This window comes from Chiloscyllium punctatum, chromosome 40, assembly GCF_047496795.1.
Source record: "Chiloscyllium punctatum isolate Juve2018m chromosome 40, sChiPun1.3, whole genome shotgun sequence".
NCBI lineage: Eukaryota > Metazoa > Chordata > Chondrichthyes > Orectolobiformes > Hemiscylliidae > Chiloscyllium > Chiloscyllium punctatum.
Window position 1 is genome coordinate 68,368,663 of NC_092778.1, and position 18,744 is coordinate 68,387,406.

At 41.7% G+C, this 18,744-nt stretch overlaps 1 protein-coding gene across 5 annotated transcripts in view; it reads right to left on the reverse strand.

The window, feature by feature from the left end:
• LOC140464730 (transmembrane channel-like protein 7) overlaps positions 1 to 18,744 on the reverse strand; it is a 102,371-nt gene that overhangs the window by 66,874 nt on the left and 16,753 nt on the right. For 2 of the 5 annotated variants that reach the window (XM_072560197.1, XM_072560198.1), the window contains exons 3-4: positions 11,271 to 11,413; positions 7,874 to 8,041 (exon numbers count right to left, since the gene is read on the reverse strand). The exons of 2 other annotated variants lie outside the window; for them this stretch is intronic. In XM_072560197.1, coding sequence (XP_072416298.1) covers positions 7,874 to 8,041; positions 11,271 to 11,413 — 311 coding nt within the window. The remainder of the gene's footprint in view (positions 1 to 7,873; positions 8,042 to 11,270; positions 11,414 to 18,744) is intronic. One more of the 5 variants, XM_072560199.1, reaches the window with a different exon arrangement.

The window sequence follows — 18,744 nt, forward strand, 5'->3', positions numbered from 1 at the left end:
TCAAGATCCCTCTGTAATTTGACTACCACCTGATGAAGGAGCGACACTCCGAAAGCTAGTGTGCTTCCAATTAAACTTGTTGGACTATAACCTGGTGTTGTGTGATTTTTAACTTTGTACACCCCAGTCCAACACCGGCATCTCCAGATCTGTAATTTCTGGTAACCTTCCTCGCTATCAATGATACTTCCTAATGCTGTATCATCTGCAAACTTACTAACCATGGATTATACATTGACATCCAGATTATTTACGTAAATAACAAATAACAAAGGTCCCAGCAACGACCCCTGTGGCACATCAATAGTCACAGGCCTCCAGTCCAAGAACTAACCATCACCCTTTGCTTTCTATCATCGAGCCAATTTTCAATCCAATTAGCTGGCTCTCTCTGGGTCCCATGCAACCAACCTTCATGACTAGCCAGCCATGCGGGAGCTTGTCAAAGGCCTCACTAAAGTCCATATAGACTATATTCACAACCCACCTCTCACCTATCTTCTTGGTTACCTCTTTGAAAAACTCAAAGATTTGTAAGGACATGACTTTCCGTGACTATCTGTAATCAAACCTTGACTGTCCAAATGTTGGTTAATGCTGTTCCTTAGTATGCTCTCCACCAATTTGCCTAACACTGATTTAAGGCTCACAAGCTTGTAGTTCCCTGGCTTAATTTTGTTCAATCGTGGAACAACATTAGCCATGCTCCAGTCTTTTGGAATTTCACCAGTGACTAAACGATGAAGCAAAAATCTCTGCAATTTCTTCCCTTCCCTTATTCATTGTTATTCTTTCTTAGTTTGGCTGCTTTGACTCTGTATCCAATGACAATTTTTGACTGCCTTCTGAAATGACATAGTAAGCCGCTTAGCCTAAGGGCAATTGGAAATGGGAAACAAATGCTGCCTTTGACAGTAATGCCCACAACTCATGAAATAATAAAAGAAACTAGCTGTTAGTACATTGGTATCAGTTTAATTGTAAGTTATAAGATCATAGCAAATATAAGCAGGAATAGACTGCTCCACTATTGGATGAGATCATGGTTGATCTGATTGTAGCCTTAATTTCACTTGCCTGCCTATCTCATCAAAATTCTTCTCAGTTTGAATTGGGAAACCTTGACAAGGTGGGCATGGAATGGATGTTTAGTCTTGTGGATGAATACAGAACTGAGGACCGTTTTTAAAATTTGGGCGTGCTCTTTAGATCACAGAACATAGGACATTACAGCGCAGTACAGGCCCTTTGGTCCCTGATGTTGTGCTGACCTGTGAAACCAATCTGAAATCCATCTAATCTACACTATTCCACTCTCATCTGTATGCCTATCCAATGACAATTTAAATGTCATTAGAGTCTACTAGTGTTGCAGGCAGGGTGTTCCACACCACTACTACTGAGTAAAGAAACTACTTCTGACATCTGTCGTACATCTATCACCCCTCAATTTAAAGTGATGTTCCCTCGTGTTAGCATCACAATCTGACGAATAAGGCTCTCCCTGTCCACCCTATCTAACCCTCTGATTATCTGATATGTCTCAATTAAGTCACCTCTCAACCTTCTTCTCTAACAAAACAGCCTCAAGTCCCTCAGCCTTTCCTCATAAGACCTTCCCTTCATACCAGGCAACATCCAAGTAAATCTCCTCTGCACCCTTTCCAAAGGTGTCACATTCTTCCTATAGTGCGGTGACCAGAACTGCACCAGAGTTTTGTACAGCTGCAGCATGACCTCGTAGCTCCGAAACTCAATCCCTTTACTAATAAAAGCTAACACACCATATGCCTTCTAAATAACCCTATCAACCTGGGTGGCAACTTTCAGGGATCTATGTACATGGACACTTCGATCTCTCTGCTCATCTACACTACCAGGAGTCTTACTATTAACCCAGTACTTTGCATTCCTGTTACCGTTTCCAAAATGAATCACCCCACACTTTTCCACATTAAACTCCATTTGCCACCTCTCAGCCCAGCTCTGCTGCTTACCTATGTCTCTCTGTAACTTACAGGGACAGAGATGAATAATTTTTTTTGTTCTCTCAGAAGTGTGTGGGACAAAGTAAAACACTATGCTGACAGGTTCCCCTGGATCCACCCTGCTTCTTACTTCCTCAAAGCACTGAAATAAGTTTGCAAACTATGATTTCCCTTTCATAAAACCATGCCTGATTGTTCATAAGTTCATAAGATATAGGAACAAAATTAGCCATTTGGTCCATCGAGGCTGCTCCACCATTCGATCGTGGCTGATAGGTTCCTCACCCCCATTTTCCTGCCTTCTCCCCATAACTCTTCAACTCATCACCAATTAAAAATTTAATTGAACTTATTTTCTAAATGCCTTGCCATCACCATTCTGTATATAACAGAAAGGATATTGGGGTAATGCAGGAGAATCAGCAAAGTGATGATGTCACTGCATGAGTAATCCATGCACCCACAACACAGCTTGGGCATATCCACATGGTTGACAGAGAAATGTGAATTCAATAAATTTGGATTTAAAAGTCAGTCTAATAATGACCATGAAACCATTCTCAGTTGTTGTAAAAACCCATCTGGTTCCCTAATATCCTAGGGGAAAGGCATCTGAAACTTGCCTGGGTGGGTGCAGCTCCAACAACAGTCAAGAAACTTGACATCATCCGAGACAAAGTAGCACACTCGATTGGCACTATATCCACAACCATCTACTTCTACCACCACCAACGCTCAGTAGCAGCAGTGTGCACTATTTACAAGATGCACTGCAGAAACTCACCGAAGATCGCTAGACAGAACCTTCCAAACCCACAACCACTTCCATCTAGAAAGACAAGGGCAGCAGATACATGGGAACACCACCACCTTCAAGTTCACCTCAAAGCCACTCATTACCCTGACTTATAAATATAAGTTCCTTCACTGTCATTGGGTCAAAATCCTGGAATTCCCTGCCTCATGGCGTTGTGGGACAACCCACAGTTGGTGGACTGCAGCGATTCAAGAAGGCAGCTCAATGCCACATTCTCAAGGGCAACAAGGAATGGGCAATAAATATTAGCCAGCCAGCGACACCCACATCTCACAAAAATGAATTTTTAAATAAAGTCCTCACCTGGTCTAATCTACACATGGCTCCAGATCTACAGCAATGGGATGGAATTTTGACAACCTCAAAAGTTTAAGCAAATCATTCAACAGTACCTAACAACCACAAAGTCTGACAAAAGGAATTTAACTTTGTGATCACCTGGACACCCTAGGTCCAACCATCACTATCCCCAGGTATGTCTTGTCCTATCAATTGTAAAAGCCTACCAAAGGTGACAGCACAGCTGCATATACTTAGGAGCAAGCCTTGGGAGCCCTCAACGTTGATTGCAGACTTCATGAAGATTCATGAAACAGCTCATTTTTTAAATTCAATCTTGTGACGTGTGCATCACTGGCTGGGCCAGCACTTATTGCCTTTGACGTAAGACCATAAGACATAGGAGCAGAATTAGCCTATTCGGCCCATTAAGTCTGCTCCACGATTTAATCATGGCGAACATAATTCTCAACTCCTTTCTCCTGTCTTCCACCCGTAATGCTTGATCCTCTTATTAATCAAAAACCTTTCAAAGAACTATGCTATCTTAAGTACACTCAATAACTTGGCCTCCACAACCCTCTGGAGCAATGAGTTCAACATTCACCACCCTTTGGCTGAAGAAATCCCTCCTCATTTCAGTTCTAAAGGGTCGTCCCTTCACTCTGCTGTTCCCTTAGGGCCTAGTCTCCCCTACTAATCTCAAATCCACTATTCAGGCCTTTAATTATTCTATAAGTTTCAATTAGACTCCCCCCATCCCTCGAAACTCCGTCAAGTACATATCCAGAGTCCTCAACAACTCCTCAAGTGAGAAGCCCTTCTTCTCCTGGATCATCCTTTGGACCCCCTCCAAGAACAGCACATCATTCCTTAATTATGGAGCCCAAACCTCCCACAGTATTGCAAATGGGGTCTGACCAGAACCTAGTTCAGCCTCAATGCTACATCCTTGCTTCTGTATTCTAGCCCTCTTGAAATGTATACTAATATTACATTTGCCTTCCTAATTATCAACTGAACATGCATGTTAACCTTAAGAGAATCATGTCCCTCTGTGCTTCAGATTTCTAAAACCTTTCCCCATTTAGACAATAGTCCACACCTCTATTCTTCCCATCAAGTACATTACCTCATACTTTTTTATTTTGTATTCCAACCTGCCTTTTCTTTGCCCACTTTGTTTAGAATTAGAATCCATACAGTGTGAATGCAGGCCATTTGGCCCATCAAGTCCATATAAACCCTTTGAACAGCATCCCATCCCTTACCCTATCCCTGTAACCCTGCATTTTCCAAGGACAATCCACCTAACCTACTCATCCCTGGATACTATGGGGCAATTTAGCATGGTCAATCCATCTAACCTGCACATCTTAGGAAGAAACTGGAGCACCCAAAAGAAACCCATGCAGACACAGAAAGAATGTGCAAACTCCACATCGACACTCTCCTAACCTGTCCAAGTCCTTCTGCAGCCAACCCACTTTGTCGACATTATCTGTCCCTCTACCTATCTTTGTGTCATATGCAAACTTAGCAACAATGCCCTCAGCTCCTTCATCCAGACTGGTAATGTATATTGTGAATAGTTTTAATCCCCTACTGACCTCCACTCATCACTGCTGCCATTCTGAGGTCGACCCCTTTACCCCGAATCTCTGCCTTCTGCCAGTCAGTTAATCCTCTATTCACCCCAGTACCTTGCTCCTAACACCATGGGCGCTTAATTTATTTAACAGCAGCATTTGCGGCGGCTTGTCAAAAGCCTTCTGGAAATCCAGATATATCATGTCCACTGGCTCTCCTTTGTTTATCTTGCTTTTCACCTCCTCAAAGAATTCTAACAGGTTGGTCAGGCCTGATTTCCCCTTGATGAAGCTGTACTGATACTGCTCTACTTTACCTTGTACTTCCAAGGACTCCACAAAAAACCGTACCAACGACTGAGGTCAGGCTAACTGGCTAATAATTTCCTGTCTTCTGCCTCCCTCCCTTTTTAAACAAGGGTGTTACATTATCCATTTTCCAGTCCTCTGGCTCCGTCCCTATCTCCAGTAATTCCTGAAAGATCATCACCAATGCCTCCAAAATCTCCTCCACTTTCTCCTTCAGAACAATGGGATGCAGTCCATCTGCTCCCAGTGATTTAACTGCCTTCAGACCTTTCAGCTTGCTCAACACTTTCTTCTTAGTGATGGCCACTCCACTTATCTCTGCCCCCTTGCTCTCTTGAAATTCTGATATACTGCTACTTCCACTGTAAAGACTAATGCAAAGTACCTATTCAGTTTCTCTATTTCTTTTTTCCCCCATTATTACTTCTCCATCTTAATTTTCCAGCAGTCCAAAGTTCATTCTTGCCTCTTTCTTACATTTTATATATGCAGAAAAACCATATGCAAACTCCTTTTCAATACTAGCTGTCTTATCCTCATATTTCATCTTCTCCCCGATATTGCTTTCTCAGTCGACTTCTGCTTGTTTTTGAAGGCCTCCCAATCCTCTGGTTTCCCTCTAATTTTCACCACTTGGTATGCTTTTTATTTAGCTTTTATGATGTCTCTGACTTTCCATGTCAGCCATGGTTGTCTTGTCCTCCGTTTAGTAAGCTGCTTCTTCCTTAGAATGAATTTCTGCTACCTCCCAAGCTACCCCCAAAAACCCCTGCCATTGCTACTCCACCACCTTTCCTGTCAGCTCCTCCCTCATGTCTTTACAGTTACCTTTACTCAATTGGAATACCATTACATCCAATTCCAGTCAAAGCATGGACAAAGAAGTTGAATTCGAGGCGAAAGTGTCTATCCTTAACATCAAGGCCACATATGACCAAATGTGATACCACGGAGCCCGAGTAAAACTGGAGTAAATGGAAATCAGGGGGAAATCTCTGCTTGTTGAATTAATACCTAACACAAAGGAAGATAGTTGTGTTTTTTGGAGGTCAATCTTGTCAGCTCCAAGACATTTCAATAGGAGTTCCTCAGGGTAATGTGTCAGGCCCAACTATCTTCAGCTAATTCATCAAAGACCTTCCTCCATCGTAAGGTGAGAAGTGGGATGTTTGCTGATAATTGCAAGGTCCAGTGTCATTTGCAATTCCTCAGATTCTGAAGGAATTTCTGTGCGATGATGACCTGGACAACATTCTAGCTTAGGCTGATAATTGGCAAGTAACAACTGTGACAAACTAGTGCCATACAAAGATCATCTTATTTAAGAGTGAATCAAATAATCTCTTCTTAATGTTTAAAGGTATTACCATCTCAGAATCCTTTACTATCAGCATTCTGGGGGTTACTATTAACTAGAAACTGAGCTGGACCAACTATGCAAATACTGTGTCCATTTACATAAGATCAGGTCAGAAGCTAGGAATAAATCAGTGAGTAACACAACTCCTGACTCCCTAAAACTTGGATCATCATTTACAAGTCAAGAATGTGATGGAATATTCTCCAATTGCCTGATGAGTAATACTCCAACTCAGCAATTTCAGGAACAAAATACCTCATTTGACAGGCACTCCATGAATAACTTGAATATTCACTCTTTCCCTTACTGATATGCAGTGCCTACAAGATATGCATTAACAAATCACCAGGTTCCTTAAAACCTTCAGCACCTTTCAAAAATGCAACCTGAAACATCCAGACAAACAGGGCAGGACAAACATGAGAATACCACCCACCTGCAAGTTTCCTTCCAAGCCATGCAACATCCTGTGAACTACATTGCCATGACTTTACTACTCCTGGATCTGAATCCTGGAACTCCTAAACAGCATTATGGATATATTTATAACATATGGACTGCAAATGTTGAAAAAGGCACTATTCATGACCCCTCAGATATCAAAGTAGTCCACGTCCAAATGCAGGTTTGGGCTGACAAGGTGCAAGTAATATGCATGTCACACAAGGCAATGACCATCTCCAATAAAAGAACCTCAACATCACCCCGTGATATCACGCTTATTTATTTCAATCACTGCTGCCAATTAATCAATCTTTTATATATGCTGTATGTATTCACATTTAGAGCCTGAAATTCTATCTCGATGGCATGTTTACCAATCTGACCTTCTTTGCTCACTCATTCTGATGTTTGTAAGCTCTATCTCTTCCTATCACATTCTGATTACCATTAGCTACCTTGCATTTATCCCAGTATCATTCCAAGGCCCTACACGAGTCAGCATCTTCACACAAAATGGTTCTGATACTATCAATAAGGATCTTAGTGGAGATAGATAAACCATTGATATGTTGCAAGTGACCAAATTTTTAAATTGCAATTTTTTTTTACCAACTAGAGACCAAAGATGTATTGATCAAAACAACAGATAACAAGATATGCCAAAAAAGGCATGGTCAGGATCAGCTAAGAACACTTCAGAAATATGCCCATGATGGATAGTCACTATACTGCACAGATTTAAATGAGGAATAGATTTTTCTGTTCATGTATGCAAAACAGCTGTGCCAACACAAGAAAAATAATTAAAGGCATGGGTCACAATTGGAACAAAAATAGATTGGAGTGAGAAAGATCCCAGCAACATCGAAGCATCATAACATGATCGTCATCAATTTCATTGTCCCACAAGAAGCCACCAACATGTTATCTGTATGCAAAAGGTGAAAGTACTAATCCAGTAGTTTGCATATACCTGATTCATCGAGTTCATTTTTGATTGGATCAAGATTCTAATGAGCACTACAATTAAGACAAGCTTCCATAAATAAAATCTGCAATCACAAATTTAATACATTTGATTAATTACCTACTACAGAGGAGGGAATGTCAGCATACGTAGTGTTAACAAATCTGGTCTTTGAAATGATGGTTGGAAGTGTGACAAGAGCAAACATTAACAGAAATATCACAAAATTCAACAAAACCAGAAAACGAAGAAAGGAAAAGTAAGATCGGATTCCGGTGCCAAATTTGCCTGCAAGACAAAGAAAAATCAAATTAATTCAATAATTCAATATTCAAATGCGAGGAGACTTCATTGAAACATACAAAATTACTTAGGGTGGATGCAGAGAGTTTATTTCCTCTTGTGGGGAGGTCCGAGGTCACCCATTTTAAGACAGAAATGAGGAGGAATTTCTTTCTCTCAGAGACTAATGAACTTGTAGAATTTTTTATTGCAGAGGATCGTCAAGGTTGAGTCATTAAGTATATTCAAAGCTGACACAGACATTCCTAATCAGTAAAGGATCATAGGGATTAAGTAGAAATGTGGAGTTCATAATTATCAGACCAGCCCATGATTTCAATGAAGGGAGCACTGGAGGAGCTAACTGGAGCAAGCTCAATGGGCCTATTGGGCTACTCTGCTCCTTCATCTACGGTCTAAAGACCAGCTAGGAATACAGAAACTGATGAAGGCCATTTTGAACCTATCCTGTCATTCCATTACATAGTGGGTGTTGTTTACCTCAATTCAATTTACCTGCCTTGATTTCATATGCCTTGGGAATACATTCTCCTAACAAAAATCAATTGACCACAGTTTTAAATTTTCAATTGACCTAGCTTCAACAGCTTATGAATTAAGCCTTTCAAGCCTGTTTCTTTAAAATTCAGGGTACATATGTGTAGCTGGCTGGACCAGCATTTATTAATGTTCCTAGTTAACCTTGAGAAGGTGATAACAAGCTACCTTCTTGAATTGCTGCAGTCAATGTGCTGTAGGTAGACGCACAAAGCCTTTAGGGCACCATTCAATACAATTATGGCTTATTTGTTGGCATTCCAAATTCCTTAATCCTATCTATCTCCAAAAACCTTCAATTCCCATATTTAACAAGAGCCACCTCTACATTTAAAATATTCAATGGCGTTGCCTCCACCATTTTCTGAGAAAGAGAGTTTGAAAGTTGCGAAAGCCTCTGAAAGAAAAAAATGCTCATCTCCTTAAAAGAGCAACTGCTGATTTAAAATAATGTCCCCAATATGTTCTCACCACAAGAGTAGACATCATTTCTCCATCCACTTTGCCAAGATCATTCAGAATCTTATAAATATCAATAAAATAACACTTTGGTCTTCAAAACTATGCTTTTCTATTAAGACAACCTGCTGCAGATATCAATCTAGTTAAAGCTTGCCTGAACTGCCTCCAAACCACTTACATCTTTCCTGAAATGAGACCAAACTGCATGCAGTCTCACCAAGCTCACAGAAGCAAAACATCCTTACTTTTATGTTCAAATTATCTCATGATAAAGGTTAGCATCCCATTAGTCTTCTTGATTACTCAGACTCAGATGTTTACAGCATAGACTGGGGTATTCAGCCCATCATTTCTGGCTGGTCAACAAAGAACTGATTATACTCATCCCATTTTCCAGATCTTGGCCCCTCGCACTGAAAGCTATGGTAACACAAGTGAATACCTAAATACTGTTTCAACATTACAAGACTTTCCGACTCAATCCAGATTCTTCCTACCTTCTGAGTGAAAAGAATTCTCAAGGGTCCCTGTCACTGAGTGCTAACCACTATGCCATATAAGGCACTGGTAAAGCCTCAACTGGAGTGCTCTGTACAGTTCTCGTCAGTACATTACAGGACGTTATTGCTCTGGAAGGAATGCATAGAAGATTTAATAGAATGTTGCCGGGATTGGAGGATTTGAGCTATGGAGAGAGGTTGAATAGGCAAGGGTTGTTTTCCCTGGAGCGTCGGAGGCTGAGGGGTGACCTTATAGAGGTTTATAAAATCATGGGGGGCATGAATAGGATAAATAGACAAAGTGTTTTCCCTGGGGTGGGGTAGTCCAGAACTAGAGGGCATAGGTTTAGGGTGAGGAGGAAAGACATAAAAGAGACTTAAGGGGCAACTTTTTACTCAAAGGGTGGTATGTGTATGGAATGAGCTGCCAGAGAAAGTGGTGGAGGCTGGTACAATTACATCATTTAAAAGGCATCTGGATGGGTATATGAATAGGAAGGGTTTGGAGGGATATGGACCAGGTGCTGACAGGTGGAATTAGATTGGGTTGGGATACCTGGTCGGCATGGACGGGTTGGGTCGAAGGGTCTGTTTCCATACTGTACATCTCTATGATTCTAATTCTTCTTTGCCTTCTACTTTGTACGTTAAATATTTGGCCTCTGGTTATTAACCTCTCTACCAATGGAATAAATGCCTCCTTATCCAGTCTATCTCTGCCTCTCATAATCTTAAGTACCTTTTCCAGGTCCCCTGTCAAACTTTGCTAGTCCAAGGAAAACAACCCCAAACTATCCAATGCTTCCTCATAGCTCAAGACTCTCCATCCCACACAGCATCCTAGTGAATCTCCTTTGCACCCTCTCGAGCTAAGTCACATCTTCCTACAATGTGGTGACCAGAAATGCATACAGCACTGCAGTTATAACTTAAACACTGTTTTGTACAGTTCCAGTATAACATCCTTGCGCTTGTATACTAGCCTCAGCTAATAAAGGATTGCATCCCAACTGCCTTTTAATCACCTTCTCTACTTGCTCCATCTTCAGGGATCTGTGGATATGCACAAGGCTAGTCTGATCTTCAGTACTTTCCAGATTCCTCATGATTTTGAAAATATTTACCAAATCTTCCCTTGAACATTTCTTTATAAAAAGAGAACATCACCAGCTTGTATCCTGGTAACTGAAATTCCTCACCCCTGGAAACCATTTGCTTAAATCTTTTCTGCAGTTGCTCTAAAGCATTTGCATTCTACTTGGAGTTCAATGTCTAGAATTGGACACAATATACCAATTAAAATCAAGTCACTGTTATGCAAAGGTTCTTATAAACTTGCTTGTATTTGTACTCCAGCCACTATTCTTAAAGTTCAGGATTTGGTCTGCAGTTTTAATCACTTTCTCAATCTGCAGTGCCACCTTCAAACTAAACTAATTTGCATAAATAAATGACATTGTACCTTTAGTATAAATAAGTATCTATTGTCCAGTGTTCCATAATAAATTTGATTACAACCTGACAATTAAATCCCAGCCACTCATGATCTGAAGTTCTCTTTCTCTTATTGGATAAACAAACTAGTCTTACATTTCACACCAATTCTTTTTTAATAATTCAAATTAACAATTTTTTTTAAGTGAGCTGTTAACATTTTATCATACAAACTGATGCAATTTAACTGTTTAACTGAATGATAATTCGAACTTTCCCACCTTCTATGTCATGAATGTCTTTTTTCCAAAGGTACAGGCTGGATAAACGCTCCTTGACAGTTTGAACAAATCTTGCCTTTTTTCTAAACAGACGGCCTTGATCATATTTTGTTAACATGTAAGTTTGATAATCTGGACTAGCTCTAAAAAAAAGCGATAGAATTAAACTTTTAAATCAGACACACTTTAATGCTTGTAAAAAAAACCCACCAAAACATTAAACATGCACTAATCATGAATTAATATTGCTTTTGTGTGCTCTGCTGAGATCTAAAATCCAAGAATCTTCTGACATCTCGCCCCTTTGAAGCTATAACTTCTCTGTAAATGCTGTCAACACAACATATGCAATTGTAAGTTTGTTCGCTGAGCTGGTAGGTTTGTTCTCAGACGTTTCATAACCATGCTCAGTAACATCTCCAGTGAGCATCTGGTGAAGCGCTGGTGTTCTGTCCTGCTTTCTATTTGTGTTTCAGTCTGTTACAGTGGATGATATCATTTCCAGTTCTTTTTCTCAGAGGTTAGTAAATGGGGTCCAAATCAATGTGTTTATTGATGGTGTTCCAGTTTGAATGCCAGGCGTCTAGGAATTCCCGTGCATGTCTCTGTTTAGCCTGTCCTAGGATGGATGTGTTATCCCAGTCGAAGTTGTGTCCTTCTTCGTCTGTGTGTGATAGTTGGCCCTGTCTTTTGGTGGCTAGTTGGTCTTCATGTACTCGGGTGGCTAGTTTCCTGCCTGTCTGATGGATGATGTATTTGTTGCAGTCTTTGCAGGGTATTTTGTAAATGACATTCGTTATTCTGGTTGTTGGTACAGGGTCCTTTAGGTTCATCAGTAGCTGTTTTACTGTACTGATAGGTTTGTTGGCTACCATGATGTCAAGGGGTCAGAGTAGTCTGGTAGTCATCTCCGAGGTGTCTTTGATGTATGGTAGTGTGGCTAGAGTCTCTGGGCGTGTTGTGTCTTCTGGTTTGGATTTGTTGTTTAAGATTTGGTGAACTGTGTTCATCAGGTACCCATTGTTCCTCTAATTTGTTCTGTTTCGTGGTGAGAAAGGTGACAGCCATATTGCGGACCCAAAGCTTAGGTTGGAGCATGGGGAGGGCTGTTTGTTCGAGTCCCTGCATTATTGCTCCTGCTAAAGATCCTGCTATTGTTGATCCCATTGGTGAACCATTGATCTGTTTGTAGGTCTTGTCCTTGAAGGTGAAGTGGGTAGTGAGGCACAGGTCTACTAGCTTGAGGATGCTGTCCTTGCTGATGGAGTCGGTGCTGTCTGGTGTTTGTGTCCTTGGTTCGTCTAGTATGAGGTCAGTGTTTCTTTGGCCATTCGGATGTTAATTGATGTGAATAGAACCAGGAGGAGGAGACCATGACTTTGTCCTCTTCTATCCTGGTGTCTCTGATGATGTTCAGGAATTCTTGGGTGGGGTGGATGGAGTGGCTTGAGGCTTCTACTAGGTATTTCAGTTTAGGGTGAAGTTCCTTTGCTAGTCAGTATGTTGGTGTGCCAGGGAATGAGAATATGGATCTGAGGGGAGCCCCTGCGTTGTGTACCTTACGTAATGGTATCACACACCTTAGTTTTCATCCCTAAAGGACATTAGTGATCCAGATAGGTTTTTCCAACAATTGACAATGGATTCATGGTCATCATTAGACTCTTAATTCCAGATATTTATCGAATTCATACTTCAACATCAGCCACGGCAAGTTTAACAGACCTGTGATAATACCACGAGGCCATTGTCTCCCCTCCCCTTTGAACAGTGCTTGGAGACATGTGGCACAACTTCAAGGCTGAGAGTTATGTGGATAACACATTTTGAGAGGTAGTCACACCCCAGCTCAAGGGACTAAAGTAAAGAATTGAATGGGTGAATACCAGACAGTCCAGAAAGAATAGGCAGCGTAATGCAGTCACAGTCAAGCTTCTGGCACCACAAGGGGTCAACAGTGTCATTGAATTGTACACAGCAACAGACACTTCCGTTCAACTCATCCATGCCAACTAGATATCCTAAATTAAACTAGTTCCAATTGCCAGCATTTGGCTCATATCCCTCCAATTTATGTGTATATCCACATGCCTTTTAAATGTTGCAATTGTACCAGCCTCCACCATTTCCTCTGGCAGCTCATTCCATACAGCACCACCCTCTGTATGAAAATGTTGCCCCTGAGGTCCCTTAAATATCTTTCCTCTCTCACCTTAAACCAAAGCCCTCTAGTCTTTTTCCCCTACCCTAAAGAAAAGGCCTTAGCTATTCACCCTATCCATGCCCCTCATGATTTTATAAACCTCTATATGGTCACCCCTCAGCCTCCAAAACCCAGGGGAAAATAGCCCCAGCTTAATCAGCCTCTCCCTATAAACCAGAACCCTCCAACTCCTGCAACATCCTCATAAATCTTCTTTTGAACCCTTTCAAGTTTCACAACATTCTTCCTATAGCAAGGCGACCAGAATTGCAGGTAGTATTCCAATTATGGCCTAACCAATATCCTGTACAGCAACAACATGCCCTCCCAACTCCTATACTCCAAATAGTTGGAGAGATGTAGAGGAAAGGATAGCAAAAATGATTCTGGATAGGCGCAAGAGTAACAGGGTAGCTGCAATGGGGGACTTCAACTTTCCAAATATTGACTGGAAATGCTATAGTTTGAGTACCTTAGATGAGTCAGTTCTTGTCCACTGTGTGCAGAAGAGTTTCCTGACACAGCATGTAGACAGGCCAACAACAGGCAAGGCCACGTTAGATTTAGCAAATGAACCAGGCCAGGTGTTAGATTTGGAGGTAGGTGAGCACTTTGGTGATTGTGCCCACAATTCGATAATGTCTACTTTAGCGAAGGATACTACAGAGCAAGAATTGTAGCTGGGGGAAAGGCAATTATGATGCGACTAGTCAAGATTTAGGATGCATAGGATGGGAAGGAAACTGTAGGAGACAGGCACAATTGAAACATGGTGCTTATTTAAGGAACAGCTACTGCATGCCCTTGATAAGCATGTACTTGTCAGGCAGGAAGGAAGTGGTTGAACGAGGGAGCCGTGGTTTACTAAGGAGGTTGAATCCCTGGTCAAGAGAAAGAGAAGGCTTATATAAGGATGAGACATGAAGGCTCAATTAGGGCACTTCAGAGTTATACGTTAGCAGGGAAAGACCTAAAGACAGCCAGGAGGGGACATGAGAATAGGATTATGGAAAACCCTAAAGTTTTCTGTAGATATGTCAGGAATAAAAGAATAACAAGAGTAAGATTAGGGTCTGTCAAGGACAGTAGTGGAAAGTTTTGCACGGAGTCCAAAGAGATAGGAGAGGCACTAAATGAATATTTTTTGTCAGTATTCACACTGGAAAAAGACAATGTTGTCAAGACGAATACTGAGATACAAGCTACTAGACTAGACAGGATTGAGGTTCGCAAGGAGGAGGTGTTGGCAATTCTGGAAAGTGTGAAAATAGATAAGCCCCCTGGGCTGGATGGGATTTATCCTCGGATTCTCTGGGAAGCCAGGGAGGAGATTGCAGAGCCTTTGGCTTTGATCTTTATGTTGACATTGTCTACAGGAATAGTGTCAGAAGACGGAGGATAGCAAATGTTGTTCCCTTGTTCAAGAAGGGGAGTAGAGTCAATCCTGGTAATTATAGGCCATTGAGCCTTACTTCGGTTGTGGGTAAAGTTTTGGGAAAGTATTATAAGAGATACGATTTAAAATCATCTAGAAAGGAATAATTTGATTAGGGATAGTCAACACAGTTTTGTGAAGAGTAGATCGTGCCTCACAAACCTTACTGAGTTCTTTGAGAAGGTGATCAAACAGGTGGATGAGGGTAAAGCAGTTGATGTGGTGTATATGGATTTCAGTAAGGTATTTGATAAGGTTCCCACGGTAGGCTATTGCACAAAATACGGAGACATGGAATTGAGGGTGATTTGATGGTTTGGATCAGAAATTGGCTAGCTGAAAGAAGACAGAGGGTGGTGGTTGACGGGAAATATTCATCCTGGAGCTCAGTTACTAGTGGTATACCGCAAAGATCTGTTTTGGGTCCACTTCTCTCTATCGTTTTATAAATGACCTGGATGAGGGCATAAAGGATGGGTTAGTAAATTTGTGGATAACTCTAAGGTCGGGGGAGTTCTGGATAGTGCCAAAGGACGTTGCAGGTTACAGAGGGACATAGATAAGCTGCAGAGCTCGGCTGAGAGATGGCAAATGGAGTTTAATGCGGAAAAGTGTGAGGTGATTAACTTAGGAAGGAGCAACATGAATACATCGTACTGGGCTAATGGAAAGATTCTTGGTAGTGTAGATGAGCAGAGAAATCTCAGTGTTCATGTACACACATCCCTGAAAGTTGCCACCCAGGTTGGTAGGGTTGTTAAGAAGGCATATGGTGTGTTAGCTTTTAGTGGTAGAGGGATTGAGTTTTGGAACCATGAGATCATCCTGCAGCTGTACAAAACTCTGGTGTTGCCGCACTTGGAATACTGCGTACAGTTCTGGGGTCACTACATTATAGGAAGGACGTGGAAGCTTTGGAAAGGGTTCAGAGGAGATTTACTAGCATGTTGTCTGGTATGGAGGGATTGTCTTATGGGGAAAGACTGAGGGACTGGAGGCTGTTTTCATTCGAGAGAAGAAGGTTGAGAGGTGACTTAATTGAGACATATAAGATGATCAGAGGATTAGGTAAGGTGGAAAGTCAGAGCCTTTTTCCTCGGCTAGTGATGGCTAGCACGAGGGTACATTGTTTTAAATTGAGGGGTGATAGATATAGTTTCTTTATTCAGAAAGATTATTAAAGAAAAGGTAGTTTCTTTACTCAGATTAGTAGGGGCTTAGAATACCCTGCCTGCAACAATAGTAGACTCGCCAACTTTAAGGACATTTAAATGGTCATTGGATAAATATGTGAATGAAAATTAAATAGTGTAGGTTAGATGGGCTTCAGATTGGTTTCGCAGGTCGGCGCAACATCGAGGGCCGAAGGGCATGTACTGTGCTGTAATCAGATTAGATTATTTACAACGACGAGATTAAATTACTTACAGTGTGGAAACAGGCCCTTCGACCCAACAAGTCCACACCGACCCTCCAAACAGCAACCCACCCAGACCCATTCCCCTACATTTACCCCTTTACCTAACACTATGGGCAATCTCGCATGGCCAATTCACCTAACCTGCACATCTTTGGACTGTGGGAAGAAACCGGAGCGCCCTGAGGAAATCCACGCAGACATGGGGAGAACGTGCAAACTCCACACAGACAATTGCCTGAGGCGGGAATTGAACCCAGGTCTCTGGTGCTGTGAGGCAGCAGTGCTAACCACTGTGCCTCCGTTTTATGTTCTATACTCAATACGCTGACCAATAAAGGCAAGCATAGCAAATGCCTTCTTCACTATCATGTCTACCTAGGACTCCAGTTTCAAGGAACTATGATCCCGTACTCCAAGGTCTCTTTGTTCAGAAAAACTCCTGAGTATCTTACCATTAAGTGTACAAGTCCTGCCCTGATTTGCATTTCCAAAATGCAGCACCTCACAGTTATCTAAATTAAACTCCATCTGTCACTCCTCAGCCCGCTGGCCCAACTGATCAATATCCTGCTGTCAATTACAACTTCAATTTTGGTGTTATCTACAAAATTACTAACTATGTAATGTCAAAAGATTAAATTGAAATATCCCCCTGGACATTAATGTAATATTAAAGAGTTAAACTGCACTGAGTGAACATTCTGGAAGTGGGTGGAGACGACATTCATGAATGACCCCCACTCCAATTAGACAGTCATTTGCTACTACTCCCCTACTATTATCAAATTAAGCTGTCATTCAATCTCTTCCATTCAGCCATTCCCTGAAGCCAGGTATGTCGTACCTGCATTGTCTTGGGCAATCACTGAGTCAGGAAATCGTCTGCATAATGATTCCCCAGGATTAGGGCATTAGCATTTGCATTATCTCCGAGGATGATCTCATCCTACCATGGTACCTGGGTAACATGTGACTGTGAGTGACTGGGGGCTGTCTTGAGTGGCATGTGACTCTGGGGGAGTGGCCAGAGCATCTGTAAGTATGGCCAACTGATCTGTATAAAGGATATGCGTTTTGTTTGTTCAGGGCCTCACTTCGACTCGACTTAGTATGCTTGCGAAGAGGGCCAAAGGGAGTCACCTAGCTTGTACAGGCTTTAATAAACTTTAACTATTTGCAGAAGTTGGTGTGTGCGAATTGCATCTCATGTGTGAAACCTCGGTAAAAGAACCTAACAACTATACCTCCTATGTCATGCCAATTGGTTGTAGGTGGCCTTCTCCCAAATTAACATCTTCATCCAAGGTCGAGCTTTGTCCTTATTCATAAGTATCCAAAAACTTAGAGAATTATGGTCACTGTTCCCAAAAACCTCCCCCAATGATACTTGGCCAACCTCATTTCCCAACACCAGGTCCAGTATGGCCCCCTCCCTCATTGAAATATCCACATACTGCTTCAAAAAGTCTTCCTGGACACATCTAACAAACTGCTCCTCATTCAAGGCCAGTAGTAAGGGAGTTGCAGTAAACATGGAGGAAGTTAACAATCACCCACCACAACAATCCTGTTATTTTCACATCTTTCCAGAATCTGACTACATATCTCTTCCTCTATCTCCCAATGACAGCTGGGTAGTCTGTACATAATCCCAACATTGCGACTGCCCCTGTCTATACCTGAGTCTACCTATAATATCTTGCTGAAAGATTCCTCCATGGACACAGCTGTGATATGCCCTATAACCAGTAACGCAATTCCTCTACCTCTTTTCCTACCATCTGTCTCATCCAAAACATTTATGTCCAATAATGTTAAGCTGGCAATCCTGTCCCTTCTTCAACCATGTCTCTGTGATAGCAACATTATTGTATGCTTAATCCAGGCTCCAAATTCATCTATTTTACTGTTATACTTGTTGCATTGAAACAAATACAGTCCAAATCTCAAATTCTGCTGAGCTCAGCAATCTCTCTCTGACTGTTTTTACTCTTAGCTATACTTGCCTTAGTCTCAAGTATTTATAGTTACTGACCTGCTGGAGGTAGGATGTTGTGAAACATGAAAGAGTTCAGAAAAGATTTACAAGGATGCTGTCAGGGTTGGAAGCTTTGAGCTATAGGGAGGGGCTGAATAAGCTGGGGCTATGTTCCTTGGAGCATCAGAGACTGAGGGGTGACCTTTGTAGAAGTTTATAAAATCATGATGGGCATTGGTGGGGTAAATAGCCAAGGTCTTTCCCTGGGGTAGGAAAATCCAAAACTACAGGCATAGGTTTAAGGTGCGAGGGGAAAGATTTAAAGGCAGCTAAGGAGCAACTTTTTCATGGAGAGGGTGGTGTGAGTATGAAATGAGCTGCCAGTGGTTAGCACCTGCTGCCTCACAGCGCCAGAGACCTGGGTTCAATTCCCGACTC